This window comes from Mya arenaria, chromosome 11 (assembly GCF_026914265.1).
Source record: "Mya arenaria isolate MELC-2E11 chromosome 11, ASM2691426v1".
In the NCBI taxonomy this organism is placed as follows: domain Eukaryota; kingdom Metazoa; phylum Mollusca; class Bivalvia; order Myida; family Myidae; genus Mya; species Mya arenaria.
This window is the reverse complement of record NC_069132.1, coordinates 68210559-68233644: the sequence shown is the minus strand read 5'-3', so window position 1 is coordinate 68233644 and position 23086 is coordinate 68210559. Positions and strand designations below refer to the sequence as shown.

The following is a 23086-nucleotide window of genomic DNA, read 5'->3' as shown; positions in this document are numbered from 1 at the left end:
AGTGAACTGAAAATATTTTATGTCTGTTTTAGAGCGATAGTGTGGCTACAGGGTCGTCGTGACCAGCAGATGGAACGTCAACGCGGTGTCCAGCCTCGACGTGAAGAGACAGGAGAGTACCGGGTCGGACGGCTTAAACATGAGCGCGTCAAAATTCCTCGCAACGAGAAACTCCTGGACTGGGCTATGCAGGTTTGTGATAGCAGATATTGAATGGTTCAATGAAAAAACTGTAAGAATTTATAACCACCTAGATCAGATTTCAAAACTTATGAGTGTTACTTAAGCCTCTCTTTAAACTGAAAAAGACTTGATGGATTCTGAATTTAACACACAACATATTTTCTTTCATGCTTTTATGAGTGAATTAACAAATATCAAATTAATATTTTCACTGTGAAATAAGGAGTGAAAATATCAACTTTCAGAACTACTTTTAAAATCCATTGTAGTAACTTCCCCTTGATCAAAACAGAACACTTCACTTTCGCCACTCGTGAAAATATGTTTTTCTATGACACTCGTGAAATAAAATACGATCCTACACTGAAATAGACAAATATCTTTTATGTCATAAAATCAATTGGGTTAATGATACTGAATAAAATATATCTATATGTACACCTTGGGAAATATCAGTTGCTATTAAATAAATTCATTGAACAAGTATCAATTGATTTATGTAGAGGGTAAATGCTGGATATGTGTCTGTCTCCCACTCACGGTTGTGGCTTTGATCACCACCAGGGGTCCTTTCTTGTAGCCTCCATGTTATGGTACTGGTTTCTACCCAGGAAACAGCCCCAACATTGGTTCATTTTAGCTTCCAGCTGTCTTTACAATTCAGTATAGATTAATTGGCTTAATGAACTGTTACAGAAGTTAAAGGACTAAAACCAGAGGTTTAAATCTGGATTTTTTAGCTAATGATGTAATCTTCACAATTTTACAGATGTTGAAGTTCCATGCTGGGCGGAAGTCTATCCTGGAGATAGAGTTTGTGGGTGAGGAGGGGACAGGGCTGGGCCCCACCCTGGAGTTCTACGCCCTCGTGGCTGCTGAACTTCAGAAGGCCACCATTGGCATGTGGATCTGTGATGATGAGTTCCATGACGACATGGAACGCGAGGTAATAACCTGTGTGGAACAAACAAGGGATAAAACTATGATCCAGTACTGTCATAAATAGATTGTTTCATCGAAAGAAGACGAAAATTGATTATGATTTTCAAAAACTGCTTATCGCTGGCAGTATCAAAATAATTGCCATACTCTATTAGATTGGCATTTTGAGAATAAAGTTTGATTATTGTAATTAAATAAAACATCAATTCTTCAAACCCATTAGGCTGTTTCTCGTGTGTGGAAGGATCTCGATTGTCATCTTATAATACATTCAGATGACTAATGAAAGATCAACATCAATGAATTGCGACTTTAAGATTGATTGACTATTTCCGTGGATCTTTTTGTTTTTTGTTTAATTTTCAGTCCGTAACAACTTGCCATGAATTATTGATTTACTTTGTTTTCACTGTGTTTTGCAACCTGTCATGTGGTTGGCTTGCTGGCCTGGAAGAATGCTTGTTAGCAATTTGCAAAATCAAGCAAGCCTTGCGCTGGAGTAAGAGGGGTTTAGTGGTTTAGGTGTCTGCCTCTAACCCAAAAGGTTGTGGGTTGGAGCCCTATAAGGGGTTCTTACTCATTGCCTATCAAAAAGATACAGTACTGGTTTCTGCCCAGGAAACATATTCAAGGGTGATTTATATCAGCTTTCAGATGTCTTAACAATTGAGCAAAAATAAATTAGTTTTAGCCCTGTGCTGGTGAAATACTTTTCAAGCTTGCTCAGTTTGTGGATTTTTGAGCTTGTTGACAATCACAAGCACAATAATTCATACTTGATCATTCAAATATTTATTTTTGGTCACTGATATCATTAACAGCAAATAGCGGTTGTGACGTCAAATATAAGGCATTTTTTTGTGTAGGTCAAGATATGCAATGAGTATTTTACTTAAGTGCTTGTCATGTGGATGATATTTGTGTTTTTCGCCCATCAGGTTGACATAGGTGAAGGAAAGAAGCCTGTGGGTTACTACATCCAGCGGTCGGGAGGTCTGTTCCCCGCCCCCTGGCCCCAGGACAGTCCTGACCTGGACCGTGTGGAGCGACTTTTTACCTTCCTCGGCTCTCTGCTTGCCAAGTGTTTCCAGGACAACCGGCTCATCGACCTCCCACTGTCTGTGCCATTCCTGAAGCTGATGTGTATGGGTGAGGTTGGTCATAACATCACCCGGCAGTATAGCCAGTCCTTGTCCCGACCCCCTGCTGGCTCCCTCACCGAGTCCCAGACGAGTGAGGACTGGGACAACAAGGAGCTGATCCTGGACCCACCCAAGGCCCGCCCCCAGACCGCCGCCCCCTGGTTTGAGGGCATTCTGGAGGAGGAGGACCTTGATTCTATAGACCCCCACAGGTACGCAACAGATCCTCAGAGAATAAATGATAAATCTCAGATGTGGGTGGTTGTAGCATGCAGTATGTATGAAAGCCGCACAATATATTTTAATGCATTATCATGTTTTAATAGCTCATTTGACTTTAATGATCATAAAAAAAGCATATGATTTGTGTACTGATAAAAAATGTTATATATTTTTTTTTAAATTAAAGTGGCACCCTTATTAAAAATCAATACATACACATGTATAACAAATATAAATTTTGAGTGATAAACCTTAAACTGCTTCAATACTAAGTAATGCATTTATGGAAAATATGAATTACTGATAACAAGATTGTAACCGTGTATTGAATAGCAGAAAGTGCAAAAGTATAAAATGATTGGTGAATGCTAAAAGATTTAATGTGATCTACTATAGTCTCATAAGGTAGAAATACCGTGTTTTATGCTCATTTCTTTCAAAATCAACTCGGTATCCTTCATAAGGACCACTGTTTTTTACATTTATTCATCCTTTTTGGAATATTAAAACAATATTATTAACTGTGGTAAATCTTATTTGGGAGTAAAAGTGCATCTTTAAACATATATTGTTTGCTTCAACCTATATTATGCATCTATAAAGATTTTAAATCATGCAAGAATGCTAAACAGGAATGTTGACTCTCACAATTAGTGCATGCTTCCATCTCCTATGCATTTTGTTTGAATATTGTTAAGCTCAAACCATTGAATTTCTCAATGTACATTGTTTGTTTGGTGTTACCCGACCGACAGACTCATAAATACCTGTGACATGATTAATTTTTAGCCTTTTATAAAAATATTTATTTGTTTTCCATAATGAAATTAAGGGTTTAGAAATTAAATAAAAAACTTCCTATCTACCTGCCAACACCTGAAAATGAGGGTAGGCAAATGCCATACTATCTTTTTATGGATTTCTTCTAACTTTCATTTCATCTTATATTTGTTCAGTTTTTGTGTGTTTACATTATATTTGTGTATCTTGAATTCATTGAATACAACTGAATGGTTACAGGTCATCATTCCTGAAGCAGTTGCGCGAGTTATCAGCAAGGAAGCAGCGAATCCTACAAGACCGTTCCATGTCGGAGGATCGTCGGAATGTAGCTCTACAGGAGCTGGCCCTGCCCAATCCCACGATCCCCTCTGCTGGAGTGTTTCTCGAGGATCTAGGGTATGTATGTAGTTGAAGTAAGATGTTGGACAGGACTTGAGTTTGATTACCTGGAAAAAAAAAACTATATAAGTTATAGAATAGATTTCGTATTACATGTTTAGAGTGTTTGAATGAAGTTTAATATTTAAATGTAACAGTCTTTATTTTATTTGCATGGATTGATTTTTTTGCTGATCTGTATTTTGAAGAAGTCGAGGCTTTGTCATAGCCTTGGTGTTGTCAGAATTGACATTAATTTGTGTTATTGTACGAAATGCACATGTACAGCAAGACCTGTAACTCTTGCTTTATCACTTGTCAATTTATACACATTGTTTGACAAAAGCAACAGAAGTGAATTAGCTTGCTTTGCGATAGTCTTGTTAAAATAAGGTCAGTTTAAGATTAATTAAAACAGCTTGGACAGCAGACCAGATTATCTCCATAAGTATTGAATTTGAATTGAATTTTAACATTGAAGGACATTAGTTTCATATTCAATACAACTTGGACAGCAGACCAGATTATCTAAAAATTGATTGTGTTTTCAGACTGACATACCAGTTTAATCCATCGTCCAAGAAATACGGGTTCACAGCCATTGACTTGAAGCCTGACGGTGAAGATGAGGTAAAGGTTTCAAGTAGAAAAATACATATTGGTAGGCTAATCAAAGAAATGTGGGTTCACGCCTTAAATACCTGAGGCCCCCAACTGGGAAGATGCCGTAAGGGTTTCAGAGATGACAGATGATATACCGTAGTCGAAACATATAGTGGTAGACTTATCCAAGAAATAAGGTATCAAGGCCATCAACTGGAACCCCAACTGGGAAGATGATGTAACAGTTTCTGAGATGAAACATATGGGGACACTTTTATATACATGCGTTTGACAAAATTATCTTGAAAAGTTGTAGATTTAATTTAACATTCTGCTTGTGAAATCAAATATATCTAGGATGGGCTTACCAATCTAACAACCTGGTATTACTTACAAAATGATTTTATGACCTCTCAGAAATATCAACTTGAAGTAGTGATTGTACGATTTGTCCATTGATAAGATGGCACAGTAGTGTAATTCCAAAATATAATTCAAGTTAAAAGTGTGAGTGCTTTACGGTTAACCAGATATGAATGGATAAAAAAATAGGAACTGTCATATGAATTACTAGATAAATATAATGTCAAATGTTTAGTGTATGCATTCCTTTAGTTACTTAAGTGAGTTTTAAACCATCCATGCTTTTTTTGTACTATAATAACTTAAGTTGTATGAAATGTTGACATTTACTAAATGAATGTGTGGATGTATATTACAGGAGGTGACGTTAATGAATGTGGAAGAATATACGGACCTTGTGTACGACTTGTGTCTAAATTCTGGCATACGTAGGCAGATGGACGCATTTAGAAGTAAGTCTTACAGTTATTAGATGTATAAACACAAGATGCAGATCATGGTTTTGGATTCAGATGACATTATTTGCTAAACAATTTCCTACCCATTTTTCAGTGTAGAAAGCGGGATACAAGTGAAAGGGTTTAGGAAACATGATGTGTATGTGTACTTGTATGTGTACTTGTATGTGTACTTGTATGTGTACTTGTATGTGTAACTAAACATAAACGTAAAAGTCGCAGTTGAGTTTAAAATTGGAAAAGTGTAATTTTAATTTTAAACTTGTACTTAAAGGCTCACTGCTACTTAACCTGTACAATGTACACATACCTGGGTGACATAGTGCACTAAAAGTAGTCCACGTGTACACATACAAGTAGTGCTTTGCAAGCTTTCTATTATTCAATTATTCCCATTTTAAGAAAGTGCAATAATGAGGCTATGTTTGTCTGACAAAGTTCTTAATACTCGTAAAACAGTTTAAAAGTGTAGAAGCGTGTTAAAATGTAAAATTGTCTTCTGTACAAACATCAGTGTCCTGAACATGAACATGTTGTACTTTTCCAGGTGGCTTTAGCGCAGTGTTCCCTATGGAGAAGCTCCACTCGTTCTCACCCGCTGAGCTGCGCCGTATCCTGTGTGGAGAACAGGCCCCATCCTGGACAAGGGAGGACATTCTCACTTACACAGAACCCAAGCTGGGATACACTAAGGACAGGTCAGTTCAGCAAATCTTGAAATGCTGTTCGATCTTAGAAGCAGCTTCTTCGCATATTTCATGATGTAGTAGTATATTGTATAAAGGGAGAATGATTATTAAACCATATCTTTCAATATTAGTCTCAAAACATTGATACTATTCTTTGTAGGATATATTAACTTGGAGACAAGGTAGTATTTAGTTTGTTTCACAGCCCTATAGTGGGAAAAACTGTTGACCACAGCTCTATAGTGGGAAAAAAATACCACAGCCCTACAGTGGGAAAAAAACGACCAAATGACCTTTTTATACTTGAATTATACTTTATCCCAGTGATGATAAAACCATTATGGCTGTCATACAAGCTGGTTTTCTATATTTGCAGCGCAGTGTTCCAGCGCCTGGTTAACGTGATGGTCGGCCTAGATGCGGATGAGAGAAAATCCTTCCTGCAGTTCACAACGGGTTGTTCCTCCCTGCCTCCCGGCGGGCTTGCTAACCTCCACCCCCACCTCACCGTCGTGAGGAAAGTCGACGGGGACGATAACAGTTTCCCATCTGTGAACACTTGTGTGCACTATCTCAAACTGCCCGAGTACTCTTCAGAGGAGATTCTAAGAGAAAGGCTGCTGTCTGCAACAAAAGAGAAAGGCTTTCATCTAAACTGAGTGCTTAATTGTAGGGGAAAACTAGATGCTAGTGATTCGATGTTGCGACGTGTGGGCGAGAAAACTACACTTGGTTTAATGAGTGAAACGATTGCTTTCATTCAAAATAAGCAACAAAGTATGAACATGCAATTATTCTTTTAATCCCCATCTCAAGAATATAGCATTATGGGGGAAACAATTATGACATTTCAGCCCACAGCTGTGATTTAAGAACAAGAGTACAACGTTAAAGAGTGCTTGGTGTTTTACCTAGTGGTTAGGACAGTTGGAAGTGAACAGACAAATTCCGTTAAAATGTTTTAGACATTGATGATTTTTTTTACCATATAATGGTTGCTAGTAGAAGCAAATAATAAATCAGCAGCCGAAACTACTGGTGTGAAATTGTGGATACCACTAGATGCTTTTTTGGGAATTTCTTAAAGATGTTGATGTGCAATAACGCTATATAGTACCTACACTTGGAATACATTGTTGTGAATTTAGGTTCATAACACTGCTGTGTGTCTGCGTTCAAGACTAAACCGTGATGTTGGTACTGCAATTAGAGTTCAGTACAACAAACTGATTGTTCTTGCTCGAAAGTTATGTTAGGTAGATTGTTTGATATGTAAATAATAGTTTTCAAATTAATACTTTTTTCCTTTCTTCGAGTAAACTTGAATGATTTCAGTTTTGTTCACCATTATTATTTTGTTTTCAAGAATATTTTGGAGTTAGGAATGATTTACTCATAAATCTTACAGCTAAAGTGAGGTCTACCTATTTAAAAGTGTATCTGTTGACAATAGAGTGAAAATTCTGTTGGTTATCATGTAAATTTCTGTCATGATTTTGAGCTGGTCTGTTTTTCAAAGAAGTTGCGGTATTGTCTGTGTCATCAACGAACCTTGGCCATAATTCAGAAAAAAAGTTTAAAATTTTCAAATGAAACTTAGTACATGTGTTTCCAGTGACAATATAGCAAGGCCCATAACTCCAGCTATATTTTGCCTTAACGTCCTTTAGGAGTGGATACAGTGCTTTCCATACATCTTTATTAAAATGTGATCATGTGTCTGTTATAGGAATAGAAATATTACACAAATTAAAATCATGGTATCAAGATGACTTGTGCACTGCAAGATTGTTTGACTTTATAATTTTGTTGTGATTATGTCCTAGTAGTTTTTTCCTGTATAATATTCCTGGTTTTTGTGCTTGTACTTTTCAAATGTGATATGAATAAATTGTTAACTTCCTCATCTGTTTTCGATGATTTTTAGGGATTGAAGGGTAGACCAAAATGATAATCGGAGTGGTTATATCCAACAATCATCGATTTCATAATCGTAAATGAAGAAATGCATGAAAAGAACAGTTGCCAATGTTTGATGCTTACTTATAATTCATGAATAATAGAAAATGATATTCGGTCAAACAGAACTATCTCATTCATTACTATTCATAGGTTAAATCCATCAAATGCACATTTATTTATTAAATATTTATTTTGGTAACATTCCAATAAGATTTTATCATGTAAATTTAAAAATAAGTCTACTTCTTGCAATAATCAATTTTTCAAAATCATAATCAATTTGCCACTTACAGAGCCCTACTTTCCGTCTTTTACCAAAGTTTGAGAGTTTAGTTTCTTAAAACATTTTGACAAACCTTTTCACAATACGGCCGTCTGACAGAGCAGTGTCAAAACATTATTTCGGAAACTTTGTTTAATTTAAAATGGTGTAGTAAAATGAAGTTATCTTTGATTTAAGTCTTCATTTTGCTTAAAACTTTGCCTTTTGAAGTAGCTTATGTGACATAATTTATCACCTGGTATACACACACTGATTATTGTATAGTGAAGATACATATTCATTTCATTCTCTTCAGTGAAATTAATGGTTGGATTATAACCTCATAAACTGTGTTCAAAACGATATAATTTCGCCGTTTCCGACATTTAAACCTGTTTCTCCTGTCGCTATGAAATTTACCCCGGTACACTAAATACTATTCTGGGTCATGTTGGGTTTAGAATTAGGTCAATTATATCAAATGTAAAAAAACAACTATTAACACTACTATTCTTGATTATGGGTCATTTCAGGTTGAAAAAGTAGGTCACTAGGTCAAAAACCTTTATAATCATCAATCTTTATGAAACTGTTTAAATGTTTGTCTTTTTTTAATTTTTATTATGGAACTAGGTCACTAGGTCAAATATTGGAAAAACCTTGTCAACAATACTGGCTTTATCTTTTTTTTCAATCTAAATCCAGTGTTTGGGCAGTGGACTCAAAACTGATAAATATTACCATTATTTATTTTACTAAATTATTAAATTATTATCCACATTCATTTCCGAATTTAATTTGATCTTTTGCCCTTTGGAGAAAAAAAATGCTTTTCCGAATCAGTCCAGACTTAGATTTGTGATTTTTTGTAAACATGAAGGGCTGTGCTTTTTCATAAAGCATTTAAAAAATGTGAACAGGTTCATGCCCCCAAAATAGGGTATTTTATTTTATCTATTTTTGTTTGTTTTTTCTTTGGGCAAATTGTTTCTAGAGAAATTTCTGTGACCAAAAACTATAAATTATAAAAAAATTGCTTAAGAACATCTATACAATCAGTATTGGCGTCCCTGGTATTGTTTAGAGCCAAAACAATTTAAATGATAAAAAATATATCTCAAGGAAGTAAAAAGGTTTAGGGTCAGCGGCAAAGAAATAGGGAAGGTCGAGGAACCATAAACAAACATTTTATTTTTTTAATGCCTTGTATAAATATCTTGTAACAATGATAAGACAACTTTTTTAAGAAATTTATTTATTTTATTACAAAAATAAATGCACACAACTATGAAAACAATATTAACAGCAAAAGAAGGATACACAAAATGGCAGTAATGAAAATTATGTCTGTAACTGCGTTAAGAACACATGCACCAAAATTGACTTGTTATCAAGACTTTCATGGACTCAAGTGTTTACTTGACGAATGCAACCGACCCATCCAGCTGAAAATGATGACTAAATGAATATCATAAAAAGCCACTGTTCAAAATTTTAAAACAACAGACAAACGGACCTCAATAAGATCAACAATATGCATCTGATAATTTGAGGAAAAACACAATTCCAGTGACACATGGCACATAAAAACAGCAGTTATTTTTGACAAATATTTTTGAATTACTCGAATTTTCAATTAATAAAAACAGTAACTTTATTTGCTGTAAACTTGATAGTAACAACACGAGGAAGTATTTCGCTGTAGTTTTTTTTTTTTTTTGCTGACATGCTGTTTGTGTTTTGAAAACATTGATATGAGAATGCTAAGGAAATGATCGTCAAAACCAGCTTAAACCAGTGTATTAGAAATGGTTGATGGATATTAGTATGTCACACTATGTATTTACCTAAATAAATGGTTTAATGTGACTGTTAATGCAAAATGGTCACATAACCAGTTTTAACCAAAAAATGCATATTAATAGCCCCTTAACAAGCTTAGTGGTTGAGATTATATTTCATCTACTTGTCCAGCTTCTGTTTTAATTTACTGATTCACCTGATTAAAAGCGGTAACTTGTCTGACTGCTGTTTTACTAAAATAAATGTAAGGTAAATTTGGAAAAATCTGGTATTCTCTTGTACAAAATATAACTTTGAACACTAAATTTTATTAGACTGTATGGATGAACTTAAGATTTGTATAAAACGTATGATGTAAAATTAAGTTTTCGGACTGGAATAAACAAAGAAAGTAAACAAGGTATCTTACTCGACTAAAGTAATATCTAGAGACTAGTTAAAATATTTCCCTTGAGGTTTTGCTTCAGCAAAGTAAATCAATGTTTACATCACATTGCTTTTACCATTAACTAAATGAACACATAAGAAATAAATAATATCAACACATTAGATGAAAGCCAGAAAAGGCTGAGTGCAGTTTTCCAAAAAAAGAGTAAAAGAAACCTGAAAAATAATGCAACACACATGAAACAAAACATAATATTGAACACTAAATTGTATTGAACAGTATGGATGAACTTCGGATTTGTATATAACAAGAAAAAACAGGTTATAAATGCAACGTCTATTGACAAGTCGAGTTTCTATTCTAAAATATTTTTAAAGCACCAGCAGAAAAACAAATAAGTTTTCAGAAAGAAATAAACAAAATAATAAACGAGGTATATAACTTGACTCAAGTTATATCAATGTAAAAGTTACCATCAAATGCCAATTCCAATGTGAGACTAGTAAAAATGTTTCCCTTGAAGTTATGCTTCCGCAAAGTAAAACAATGACAACATTGCATGGCTTGTAGCCTTAATTTCTTAAATGCTAAGAAATTAATAATATTCACAAAATATTTAAGGCACCAAAATAAGATTTATGAAACAATTCATATCATAAATGACATCACCATCATGAAGTAACATCATTACCTTTTTTTTATTATTTATAACTAATGTAATAACTTTTAATGTGATGTCATTAATAAATAGCATCGAAAATTATGTTCGCTATTTATGGACATTTCATGTATTTATTTAGCTCAGTAAATTATCAAATCACCCTTCTGCAACATTGTTTCAATGTTTCAAGTTCAAATCAAATATATAAGAATGCAAAATAATTTCAACTGATGCTATAAATCTTGAATGAAAAAGGGTCCAAATCTTATCATAGGTCTGAAGTTCAAGAGGTTTTTGTTAGGGGCGATTATGACTAAGTAAAACAGTAAACAAGCACTGTCACAAACACCTGACAAATGCTCCCCATTGGGTCTTGTCAGAAGAAAAGCACAAGTGATGTTTGTAAAACATCTTTCCTCCCCTTCTGACAACCAAAAAGTCATTTCACATTAAAAGTGTCAATGGGGTATTTTAATGTTATGACCAACATCCCTACAAGTTTGAGGACTGTAGGAAGAGTTATTGACCAGTTCTACTGTCCTCAAAACCAATAGCTGGACATAACAAACCTTCCTAACAGGTTTGAGGACTGTAGGAAGAAGCATACTCGAGATATCATTTGGAAAAGCTTTTTGTGTCCAAGGTAACCGCGACCATGACCTTTGACCTCAAAATACATAGAAGTCATCTGCTGGTCATAACCAGCTTCCCTGCCACGTTTGAGGACTTAAGGACCAAGCTTACTTTAGTTATCTATCGGACAAGGTTTGGTTTACGGACGGACAGACTATAGCATCTGCAAAGGAATGTACTTCTTTGTACTTCTTTATGCCCTCCACATAAAACAACAGTAAATTACATTGTTTTTGTGTGGCCAGGCCACTGAAAAGAATTTAAAGGACATAATTATTACGATGAATAGCACTGTTAAAGGACTCATAGTTAATCACAAAACCATAATATTTGACACTGTCTGTGAAAACCAGGCCACAGGTGACTGAGATTTTTTTTTCAACAAGCTGGTTATTTAAGGGTGACATTGGTTTTATTTTTACTGTCAATTAACTACGGGCGTTTTTGTTGGTATTAAACTGGTTTTGGTTTTATATCGGTTTCACGAACTGTGTATTTGTTGTAAAAGTTTCAAATAAAACCAAAACCAATTTTAATCATTTTTTAACAAAAACCGAAACTGGTTTTTGAAACTATCGAAACCCCTACCGGAGGCGGTTTTATCGGTTCGTTCCAGCCGAAATCTAGTTTACTTCGAAAACAACATGGCGGAAAGTGATCAGCCACGTTTGTTGTAACGCAATCTTTTTGACAATAATGCCTTACAATGGGCAAATGAGCTAAATGAAAAGGGTTTTATTAGTAATTGAGTGCCTCAGTAGCCACAGTAGCTCTGCCATGTTGTTGAAAATGTAAACAAAACCATGCACTTGTTACTTCAAGCAAAACTATAAAAAACAATTTTGTAACTGCTGAAACCAAAACTGAAACTGGTTTGGTATCAACAAAAACGCCCTACAGTAAAAATTTATCAAATGTAATCCCTAAGTTACATCATAATTGCCTTTAGCCTGTTTTCACATATTGTGTCACATATTACTTTGAACATGATATTGAACTTAAACACACTAAAATATGGCAATAATTCTTTTACAGCATAAGTCAACATATTACATAAGTACAGCCACAACCTTCATTGAAATGCATAAAATGCCAACACTGACATCAGGCCTAACAAAATAAATTGTTTGTTTAAGGTTAACATCCAAAATCTACTAGAAATGGTAGGTAGGGATCTTTTTTGGAAAAACCTTATGTCAAGATTATGGGACCGCTATTGCTAGCACGTTTGGCCATCAGACTTTTATAGCATATAAATATATCTGGAATTTGAAGATGAATTTCCAAATTTGAGGGGAGTGCAACGATACGAATATAGTCACTATTAAGGAATATAAGTATCTATCATGTGTTTCTGGTACGGATAGAAAAATCCGACCCGAGGGCATGCGCGTTAGCCGGTAACGAGGCTTGCCGAGTTACCGTAACGCAGCGTGCCCGAGGGCCGTATTTTTCGATCCGGACCGGAAAAACATGATTGATATTTTTTCTTGCATACCTAAAATTATGAATTTATGGAAAAAAATGACGTAGAAAACAAACTTTCGTACATTTACACCAAAAAGTGCGTGCGACGTTGTTTGCTGACGTCATAGAGCGCAGTAATTTTAAATAACTAAAAATAGCGTTTTTTACGATGAATTATTATCAGTTTTAATTAAAAGACTTGCAAACATATATATTTGATTGCACTTTAATGAAATGGCATTCTATATCTTTCATAAACCATACAATAAATGAAATAAGAAGCTGAAATAAGCGTTGTTGCGCGTGACTCATCTTACATGGGGTATGTAAGATGGGTTTTTCCAGCACTGGTCACATGACCTGAAACACACGTCCGGTATGCAAGAATTACGCACATGCCCTCAGGTCGGATTTTTCTATCAGTACCAGAAACACATGATAGATACTTATATTAACTCTGGGTTCTAAATTAAAAAATAAATCATTGTCTGGCTGTACATTTTAAAACCAGAAATGGAAAGAAATCTCTTGGGTTGGCGGTTTTACAAAGGCAGGGTCAGGGTTAACAGTAAACAAACAACTTCTTTGTGTTCGACCTCACTCAGCTACAGTTCATAGATCATAAGTTAACACTGAACAAGAAGAAAGACTTCAACATTGGAATGTAGGACAGAATAATGAATCATTTAAAACAAATGCTAACATGGAACTACGGTGCTGAAATTTACTCCCATAGAATGCCCATTACAAGTTGATGGCTCGGCACCAATAATGGTACTGTTGACATCAAAATGATTAATTTCATACATACATACACACTAATCCCTATTCATTTAAAAAATAGAAACGAAAACAGCTTGCAGGTGAAATCAAATTTGCTTTTATAGGAACATTCTGTTGTTATAGTGATAGAAACTCTTGACAAACTAGAGCGCTGCAGAATGAAGGCTTACAATTGAATGTTGTTCAGCAAAAGGGGGCAATACTCAACAATTTTTTAATCAAGAGTCATGGGCCTCATGCTGCGTCTGCAAATAGCCTCTGGCAAGATGTGTTCCAAGTTTCATTTGAATAACAGTTTTTGAATATAATGACAGAGGTTAAAGCGTTTGCACTACGACGACGATGCTGACAACACCAACAACATCAAGGCTATGACAATAAGTACGGGTACATTTCTTTTCTCAAAAAACCCCACAGACAAGCTAGAACTAGATCAAATTTAAAAAACACAATTATTTATGCTTTTAAGCTTTGCTTTTAGCTCATTAAAATCTACAGTTTAGTTCATACTTCACCTTGATTGTGACAAATGTTGATTGCTTCTAAAATCTCTCTAGAGTCCATTTCTTGGCCAGGAACTAGTACTGGTGTCCTTTTCAGAGGCCATGAGAAAGTACCCCTGGTGGGGATCAAACCCACAACCTCTTGGGTTAGAGGTGGACACCTTTACAACTAGAATATTCTCACCCCTTAACAATGGAATTAGGTATTGAGGTGCAGTATCAAAGAAAAATGGACAAATGAAGACAATCGTTGAACAACAATGCTTATGCTTTTCTAATGTTTCTCTTCTGAGGAAGCAATGTGACTTTGACAAAGAAATGGTAATTGCCGATTAGAGATGACAAATTAGGTATGACATTGCACATTTTAAATGCCTGTTGACCATAACCATTTAACAATTAAGTAGCTGTGGGTTGCTTACACATTACAGCTTACTTAAACAAGCTAAGCAGCACCTTAAGTCCTTGGATTTTTCTCATCTTTCACTTGTCTTGGTGTTTTTAAAAATGCTTTCTTTTTCTTTTTCGGTGAACTTTTCTGTGTTACCTCTATTGGTGGCAAACTACCTTTCCCACTATCTTGATTTTCAATCATTTTTCCATCAACTGTTTTATCATCAAGTCCTTGGATATCCCCACCTTTGTGCAACACTTTACTGTTAAATCCCCCACTGTCTCGTTGCAATGCCCCATATGTATTGGCACCTTCAACTGCCTGATCATATGCAGGTGGTGGAGATGGAGGGTCATCAATAAAATGAATATCCTCAAACTTTTGGGACCATGGACGTTCTGTGGAATTTGGACCTTGAGGCAACCCATTTTTTACGCCCGCTCTCTTGACATTTTGTGGTTTATTCTCCTGGCTACTCAATGCACCATTCAAAACTGTTCCATCTGGGACCTCCATATCACATGACGACATCCCGTTTGATCGAGGCAGGGAGTTATACATGTTCTCGATCCCATTATTATCAGGTGTTGTCAAGTTGGATGTTTTCCAGCATTGGCCTCTGGTTGCTTTGTTGTCGAGATAGTTGGTGCTTTCGTAAACTTCTAGGGGAACGTTCCCGGTACTGTAAATGAAAATAACTATGTAGTTTAATATAACATCTAGGCATAAAAAGCCAATTGTTCAGAACTTTGTTTAAGTTAACAATGTGATTAAGGTTAACAACGTGATTAAAGTTAACAACATGATTAACAGCATGGTGGTTACTTTTTAAATGTGAAATATTTCATCATGTGCTCATGTATTTAAATATAAACAAGAATAGCTGAAAAGGTCTCAAATATCGTTAGAAAACCTGCAGATCACAAGTGTATCCATAAAAATTCAAGAGCAGAAAAGATTTGAAAGTTAACAACAATGAAGTTAACAACCTTCTTAACTTAAACAAAGGTCTGAACACAGTTAAACTTGTTAAAGAAATATTTATCTTGGACTTGACTTCTGTACATTTATATCAAAAATAGAAAATATTCATAAAAAAGCTTATGGGATTGACATGACGCCAAATAAGATAAAGATCCCCCTTAATTCAAACCTACTTCAATAATAGTGTTGAACAAAATAATATACTGAATCCAAGTCCATGTGTAGCTGTCTATTCAGTAAATCTCTCCATTGGTTTAACAGTTATAAACATTTGTATCTGGGTATTTCAGCAACAAAATGTCATGTGACTAGCCAATCTCCCCATTGGTTCAGCCTCATGTTATCATGTAACCAGTAAATCTCCCTATTGGTTAACCAGTTATGAATATTTATATCAGGGTGGTTCAGTGTCATGTTATCATGTGACCAGTAAATCTCTCCATTGGTTTAACAGTTATGAATATTTATATCAGGGTGGTTCAGTGTCATGTTATCATGTGACCAGTATATCTCTCCATTGGTTCAACAGTTATGAATATTTATATCAGGGTGGTTCAGTGTCATGTTATCATGTGACCAGTAAATCTCTCCATTGGTTTAACAGTTATGAATATTTATATCAGGGTGGTTCAGTGTCATGTTATCATGTGACCAGTAAATCTCTCCATTGGTTTAACAGTTATGAATATTTATATCAGGGTGGTTCAGTGTCATGTTTTCATGTGACTAGTAAATCTCTCCATTGGTTTAACATTTATGAATATTTATATCAGGGTGGGTCAGCGCCATGTTATCATGTGACTAGTAAATCACTCCATTGGTTGAACAGTTATGAATATTTATATCAGGGTGGGTCAGCGCCATGTTATCATGTGACTAGTAAATCACTCCATTGGTTTAACAGTTATGAATATTTATATCAGGGTGGGTCAGCGCCATGTTATCATGTGACTAGTAAATCTCTCCATTGGTTCAACAGTTATGAATATTTATATCAGGGTGGGTCAGCGCCATGTTATCATGTGACTAGTAAATCACTCCATTGGTTGAACAGTTATGAATATTTATGTCAGTGTATTTGTACGTCATGTGGTCATATGACCTGTAAATCTCTCCATTGGTTCAACAGTTATGAATATTTATATCAGTGTAGTTGTACGTCATGTGGTCATGTGACCAGTAAATCTCTCCATTGGTCAAACAATTATGAATATTTATATCAGGATGTGACATGTGATCTAAGTGACTAGTTAATTTCCATTCAGGTTCAGCATCATGTCAAATACATGAATATTTATATTGGGGTTGTTTGGCATCAATTACATGAACATTTTACAAAACATATTTACTAGCACTTCATTATTTCTAAATTTCAAAATAAATAGAAGCATTTCAACAAATATTAAGATTCTGAAGGTCACTCTCAGTAGGAATAATGTTGAAGGAATCGATTTATCATAAAGTTTTTTGTTCTGACCATTTCATTATTTCTAAATTTTAAAATCAATACAAACAGGAACTGTCAATGTATACATAATCATGTTACAGAAAAAAAGCTGTTTCCTAAAGAATAAAGTTTGTGGACTTGATTTATTACACTGTGTTTTGTTCTGAACATCTTGGTGCAAAAAGTCATATTCCCAATGCTAAAACATATTCTTTTATCCACAAAAAAGTGAAAATAGAATTCCCAATAGCTATTTTGATTTTTTATATATCAAACTTATTATTCATTTCTTCAAAATATTGGACACCCCAGACCAATGGAAGAATCTGTGTATTGAAACAAACTTTATCACATTCACTAAAGCATTCTTGTTTATCTCCAAGCAAAATTGAAGTTCCAAAATTTTAGTCAAAATTATGCAATTTTCCAAATCTGAAAGGCCACTGGTCTATCCCCAAAATGGTTAAAACAACAACACTGAAATATTAAATATATATTTAACATAAATATATGCTAAAGCTTGTTAAACAATTATACTGACATCAGATTTTGTGTGTTAAAGATATCAATGAAGGGGGATGCATTTTTTCGTGAATAAGACAAATTAGACAAAGCAATATATCACACAAAATAATAACTCTTACAAATAAAAAAAACATTAACTAAATAACTGTGAAATACACTAGGGTGGCAACATTCAAACGTAAAGTAACGTAACTTACACAGGTTCATACCTGGAACGTTGCATGCAAATTGGTATACAGATATTATATTCAGTGTTCAACCAAACAGTATATTACACTATCATATAAACATAATTTGGTTGTCTGGTTTTGCAGTGGTTAGCGCTTCAAACCACGGCGACTTAGATTTGATTCCCAGCCTGGGCACATGCGAGTTTGGCTGGTGGTCACCAAGCCAGACAAGTGGGTTTTCTCTGGTTTCCCCCACAACGCAAGACCACTTCTTCGCGCAACATTGTGCCAACATGAGTGACTTCATATAAGTTAATACAACTTTCTTCACAATCATTGCAAAAATAAAAGAAGTTTTAACTTTGTCATTAAGCCTCTCCATTACAAAATGTAGAAACTGCTTTTTAGGATAACTGTTTATGCCCAATACATGAATAAGGTGTTTTTGTGTGTGCGTGTTATTTATTTTCAAGTGAAACTCACACGATGCCTAAAATTATTAATGGCATCAACTAATAACAGCACACATGATAAAATTTCCCTATCGACTATGGTTGTTCATGAAGGAATGAAAATATGATTACAGCAATTTGACTCAGACTAAAACCATTCTAAATTTGTAAACAATTATCACTTCTAAAAACATTGTTTCTAAATGTCATGCGATGACAGATAATACTAAAATCATTATGTCACGTAAACATTTACTGAATAAGACAGACAAACAAAGTTCTAGGAAAATCTATCGTAAACCTGTATTGATCATCAATTAATCATCCGATGATGTCACTGATATTGTCGATGTTTAACCATTGTCAAGACAACAGCTGCGATGATATTTATTCTACATAATTTAACTCATTTTCAAGAGTTCTGTTTAGTAGACCGTTGAATCTTTATCAAATTGTTATGCACATACATAATATTCATCTCAGACCCAGATTCTCAATCAAATTTTGGGGTGTATGGGGGTGAGGGGAAGCGTTTTGTATGCAGTCATCAAACTAAGACTTTATGGTGAACAAGCCTGAATTCTGTAACTTACAAGTGCTTGGCATCAACATTCTTAACATTAAGGCCTTCTTTATAAAATCAAGAATTTGAGCAAGCTCAAAAAGCAAATAACGAGTGCAGGGCTTGCGGGCCGGTGCTAATTTTGACCGCTGGGTATGATGTGTCTCACTGTTTTCAAAGTTCTCCTATACCATAGAATGCCTTTAAAAACTGTTTCAGTTTTCAGTTTTTTGAAGTTCTCCTATACCATAGAAGAATGCCTTAAAATAGTGTTACACTTAGTAAATGATCTGTGATTGATGTTAAACAAGTGACCAGGCTTTCAAGTAACAAATAACAAAAGTAAGGATAAAAGTAGGATTTTTTGAAAAAGTACAGTAAAATAGGGAGCATTATGAGCAAGACGTAGGGATAGTAGGTCTCTTTACTTACCTATTTGGATGCAAATATATGACTTCTAAACCTATTCATTAATTGTGATGAACATTTAGTAATCTTTGCTTGGAAACCAGTGCTTCAAGAGGGATTTAGCCACAGGATGAGAAGATGAACCTGGAATGGGTGTCTCTGACTTGTCAACATGCACCACTGATTCTCATCATAGAACCCCTCTTGCAGCGCTGGAGACCTACTGCATCAAACTAATTCTTTCAAAAATCTTAGAAATGGCTTCTGATTAAAATCAAGAATTGGATTATTTCAATAAATGCATCTAATTGAAAAAACCTATTATTTCTCATACAATTTTGACAAAAGAGTAGGGATAGCAGGGCTTTCTCAAGAAAAAGTAGGAGCCTAACAAAAAGGAGAAAAAGAAAGGCCCGCTTGAACACCTGTGTGACAAGCAACAAGCTCAAACAGCTAGAACAGTTCATTTGAAGTTTTCTTACTAGGTGAAAACAATAAGAATGTGTTTTGTCTTAAAACAGGTAGAGTACTCAACAACAGGTAGGTTTTTTGTGTTTGTGTGTTAAAAAAATAAGCTTTAGGTAAAAATTTAATTGTCATCATTGGAAAATGGCTTTAAAGTAATCTTTAAAGGTTTTTAAATAAATATTTAATTACATATCGTATTTCTATTTTTTACAGACTATGAAAACGATAGGGTCGAGTTACCCGAACCAGACATATTTTTTTTGGTCCTATTTTAAATATTGATACAGATAAATTGTTCAGCATTCAAGATGCAAACCAATATGAAAAAACTTTAGGTTTTACCTGCAGTAACTAGTGTAGTGAAAATCTGGCGTGTAAGGGAAAAGGTCAGGTATAAAACTCCTTTTTACATGTCATTAACAAAATATTTTATATTATAAACATGTAATTTAAGGAAATTAATCCAAAAGCAATTTATACATAAACAAGGAAAACATGTAAGAACATATTAATACATTAAACAGCCCTAACTTTTTATGGATATATTACAATATAAACTAGTTTAATACCATCTTCCAAAACCCAAAAAATAATGTACATGTACAAAATTAACAACCATTTCCAAATATAATTGACTAGATTCAAATTCATGCACCGATCATGCAATATGATAAGAGCTCTGCTCAGTGAACACCAATCCTCATCTGTTGCTTTTTGGTGAAAAAGGGGCATACAAAACTATTTTTGTAACTTGAAAATTGTTAAATTCAAGAATTATAGGTCTTGTTATTCAATACATGTGCACATTGTCTATGGCAACATTTGTACCAAGTTTGATTTAAAAATCTTGAAATCTTTTTGTGCTATGGCTGTGGTTATAAGGTTTTTATGTGTTTATTTGTGGAAAAGGCCATAATTCACCAATTATTTAAACAATTATTTAAATCTGAGTTATGGGCCTTGCTGTACATGTGGGTATTCCCTCTGACAACATTTGTACCAAGTTTTATTCGAATATCTTGAATATCGTTTTTGAGTAATGAATGGTTAAGGTTTGTTTGTGTGCCAATTATAAAATCAAAGTTATAAATATATGGGCCTATCATGTGTATTTTCTCTAGCAACATTTGTACCAAGTTTCATTAGAATATCTTAAATATCTCTTTTGAGTAATGGCCAAGATTCAAGTTTTTTGCACAACATGTCTGCCAATGACACCAAGGCAATCACAATAGCCCAACTATTTTTCTGGATACAGATGCGCTAAAAATAGAACTAACTAAAAAACTGAACACGCTATATAAGGGATAAAAGTGCCTTTTTCTGCCAAAAATCAATTTTGGACCTGGCAGTCAAAACCTGACATAATTCCATATACTAATAAAGTTTAGAATGTTCAGAGAGCATCATCTGAAGTTCTCTTCCTTAACACGACCATAAACCAAATATGATATAGTTTTAATTAAATTTGTTTTTAACATGTAACCAAAGAATTAAACACATACCGACATTGCTGCTGGTAAAATATGAAAGGAAAATCGTAACATTTCATTTTTGCCATTGCACATGTAGACACTTAAAGCACTGAAACCTCAGAAAATATTATTGCAGTAACTCAGAAATTAACAGAACAATATCTTACAAGCAGATGTCAACACTTATCTGGTTTTCTTGGTTGGTCAAGTGGCATAACTCTAGCAAAAGTCACAAGATAAGTCCGTAAAATCATTGTGTTTTCTTCTATGCAATTCAAGGGCCATAACTCTGATGTTACATGACTGGTTATCAAACCTGACTGAGATACTCTACCCATTCACATTTATTTAAAATTAGGTAATGATTGGACAAAAACTTTGAGTAAGAGAATGGACAGCATAAATTTTGTGCAATTTAAGCTGAATTCAAGGGCCATAACTCTGAAGTAACTTGGTCAATATGGCTGGTTATAAAATGTTGCATATAAATTTTGCCCACTAACATATTGTCAAAGTTCTATGAGGGTTAGTCATGAGTAATTTAACCAATTAAGGGGCTATAATTCTGATGTCGACCAGTTAACATTTGCCTGAAATCAAACTTGGCCAAGATATTCTGCCCATTCACAAATTGCCCAAGTTCTGTGATGATTGGACAAAAGCTTCCTGAGTGAGAGCGAGGACAGCATCAAGTTTGTGCAATTTAACCATTTCAAGGGGCATAACTTGCAGGTGACTTGGTTGGAATGGCTGGTAATCAAACCTGACAGAGATGTTCTGCCCATACACATATTGTTCAAGTTGATGATGACCGGACAAGCGCTTCTCAAGTTTAAGCGCAGACAGCCTGTTTGAACTATTTACACTGTCATGTATGTATGTTCTTTCTGTAACATTGTAAATATTACAAGCTTGAGTGAATTATGAAATTATAAAATAACTGTCTAAAATTTAAGAGGAAATGGAGCTACCTATATAACACATAGTTATTGACCTCAGTAAACAGTTCATTTTTTAGTGATATGTAACCCCTTTAATATTTTATCATACAATTATCTGAAAATATCAATTAATAAAGGCACATTTAACCAGAACTATACAAAAGAAAAAAAAACGATATACGACATACATTGTACCTGCCAGTACGCTTCTTTTTCTTCCATATTTTCCAAGTCATGAAGGCAAATACGATTATAATCACGATGACAATGAAGACAATCAGAAATACTATCCAACCAGACAGCCCTGCGTTTTGCACTGAAACACAAACACAGCTATACAATAATTTTTATACATATATTGTTTATATAATTAACTTCAGCAGATTTTGTGCTTATGATGTTAAAAAATTATAAGCAAATAATGCATCGGTCAATTGTAACCACGGCCCCCATAACGTCCGGGGAATAGCGGGGACTTTGTCTTTTGGTCCAGCCAAGCCCGGGTAAAATCCCCGCCCTGTGGGGACGAACTGCTGGTAAAATCCCCGTCAACAGCCACCTCAACACAGGGTACAGCCCATTCCCCGCTATCTTTGGCGCGAAGACAAAACCACCACATTCACCCAGGACTGCGGGGTCACATGAAAGATTGGTTTCAATTGACTGGTGCATAACATGATGGGTTCTATGGCCAAAGTAAAAAGGAAGTAATTACACTAAATCAGGTTGACATTTACAAATTGATTTGAAGTTGACATTGGATCTCGTAACACAGTGGACCCCAACCAGCATATTCCATAAAAATTTCCCTAAAATGACTTTATATCTTTATGTCATAAATGATGTCACCATCATGATATAATATCATGTGAGCAGGGCTTCTAAAATTTTGGAACCTCAATCGGTCCGGACCCGGCGTGAATTGGTCTGGACCCGGCAACACCCCCCCCCCCCTGGAAAAAAAGAAAAACCTGTTCAAAAGTCCAATTACTTAGAAATGTCACACATTTTCGCGACGTCTTTTCTGTCAATATT

General features: G+C 34.8%; 2 protein-coding genes across 7 annotated transcripts in view; one reads left to right on the top strand and one right to left on the bottom strand.

Moving 5' to 3' along the window:
- Window positions 1–7669, top strand: part of LOC128208124 (E3 ubiquitin-protein ligase HECTD1-like) — a 44508-nt gene extending 36839 nt beyond the window's left edge. For all 3 annotated transcript variants that reach the window (XM_052911490.1, XM_052911488.1, XM_052911489.1), the window contains 8 exons: window positions 33–192; window positions 953–1129; window positions 2064–2479; window positions 3510–3668; window positions 4202–4280; window positions 4975–5068; window positions 5622–5772; window positions 6140–7669. In XM_052911490.1, coding sequence (XP_052767450.1) covers window positions 33–192; window positions 953–1129; window positions 2064–2479; window positions 3510–3668; window positions 4202–4280; window positions 4975–5068; window positions 5622–5772; window positions 6140–6422 — 1519 coding nt within the window. In that variant the 3' untranslated portion in view covers window positions 6423–7669. The remainder of the gene's footprint in view (window positions 1–32; window positions 193–952; window positions 1130–2063; window positions 2480–3509; window positions 3669–4201; window positions 4281–4974; window positions 5069–5621; window positions 5773–6139) is intronic.
- Window positions 7670–9231: 1562 nt separating this feature from the next.
- Window positions 9232–23086, bottom strand: part of LOC128208133 (uncharacterized) — a 38969-nt gene continuing 25114 nt past the window's right edge. For 2 of the 4 annotated variants that reach the window (XM_052911504.1, XM_052911502.1), the window contains 3 exons: window positions 22247–22367; window positions 17773–17784; window positions 9232–15301 (listed from right to left, as the gene is read on the bottom strand). In XM_052911504.1, the coding sequence (XP_052767464.1) occupies window positions 14683–15301; window positions 17773–17784; window positions 22247–22367 (752 nt within the window). In that variant the 3' untranslated portion in view covers window positions 9232–14682. The remainder of the gene's footprint in view (window positions 15302–17772; window positions 17785–22246; window positions 22368–23086) is intronic. The other 2 variants (XM_052911503.1, XM_052911505.1) reach the window with 1 other exon arrangement.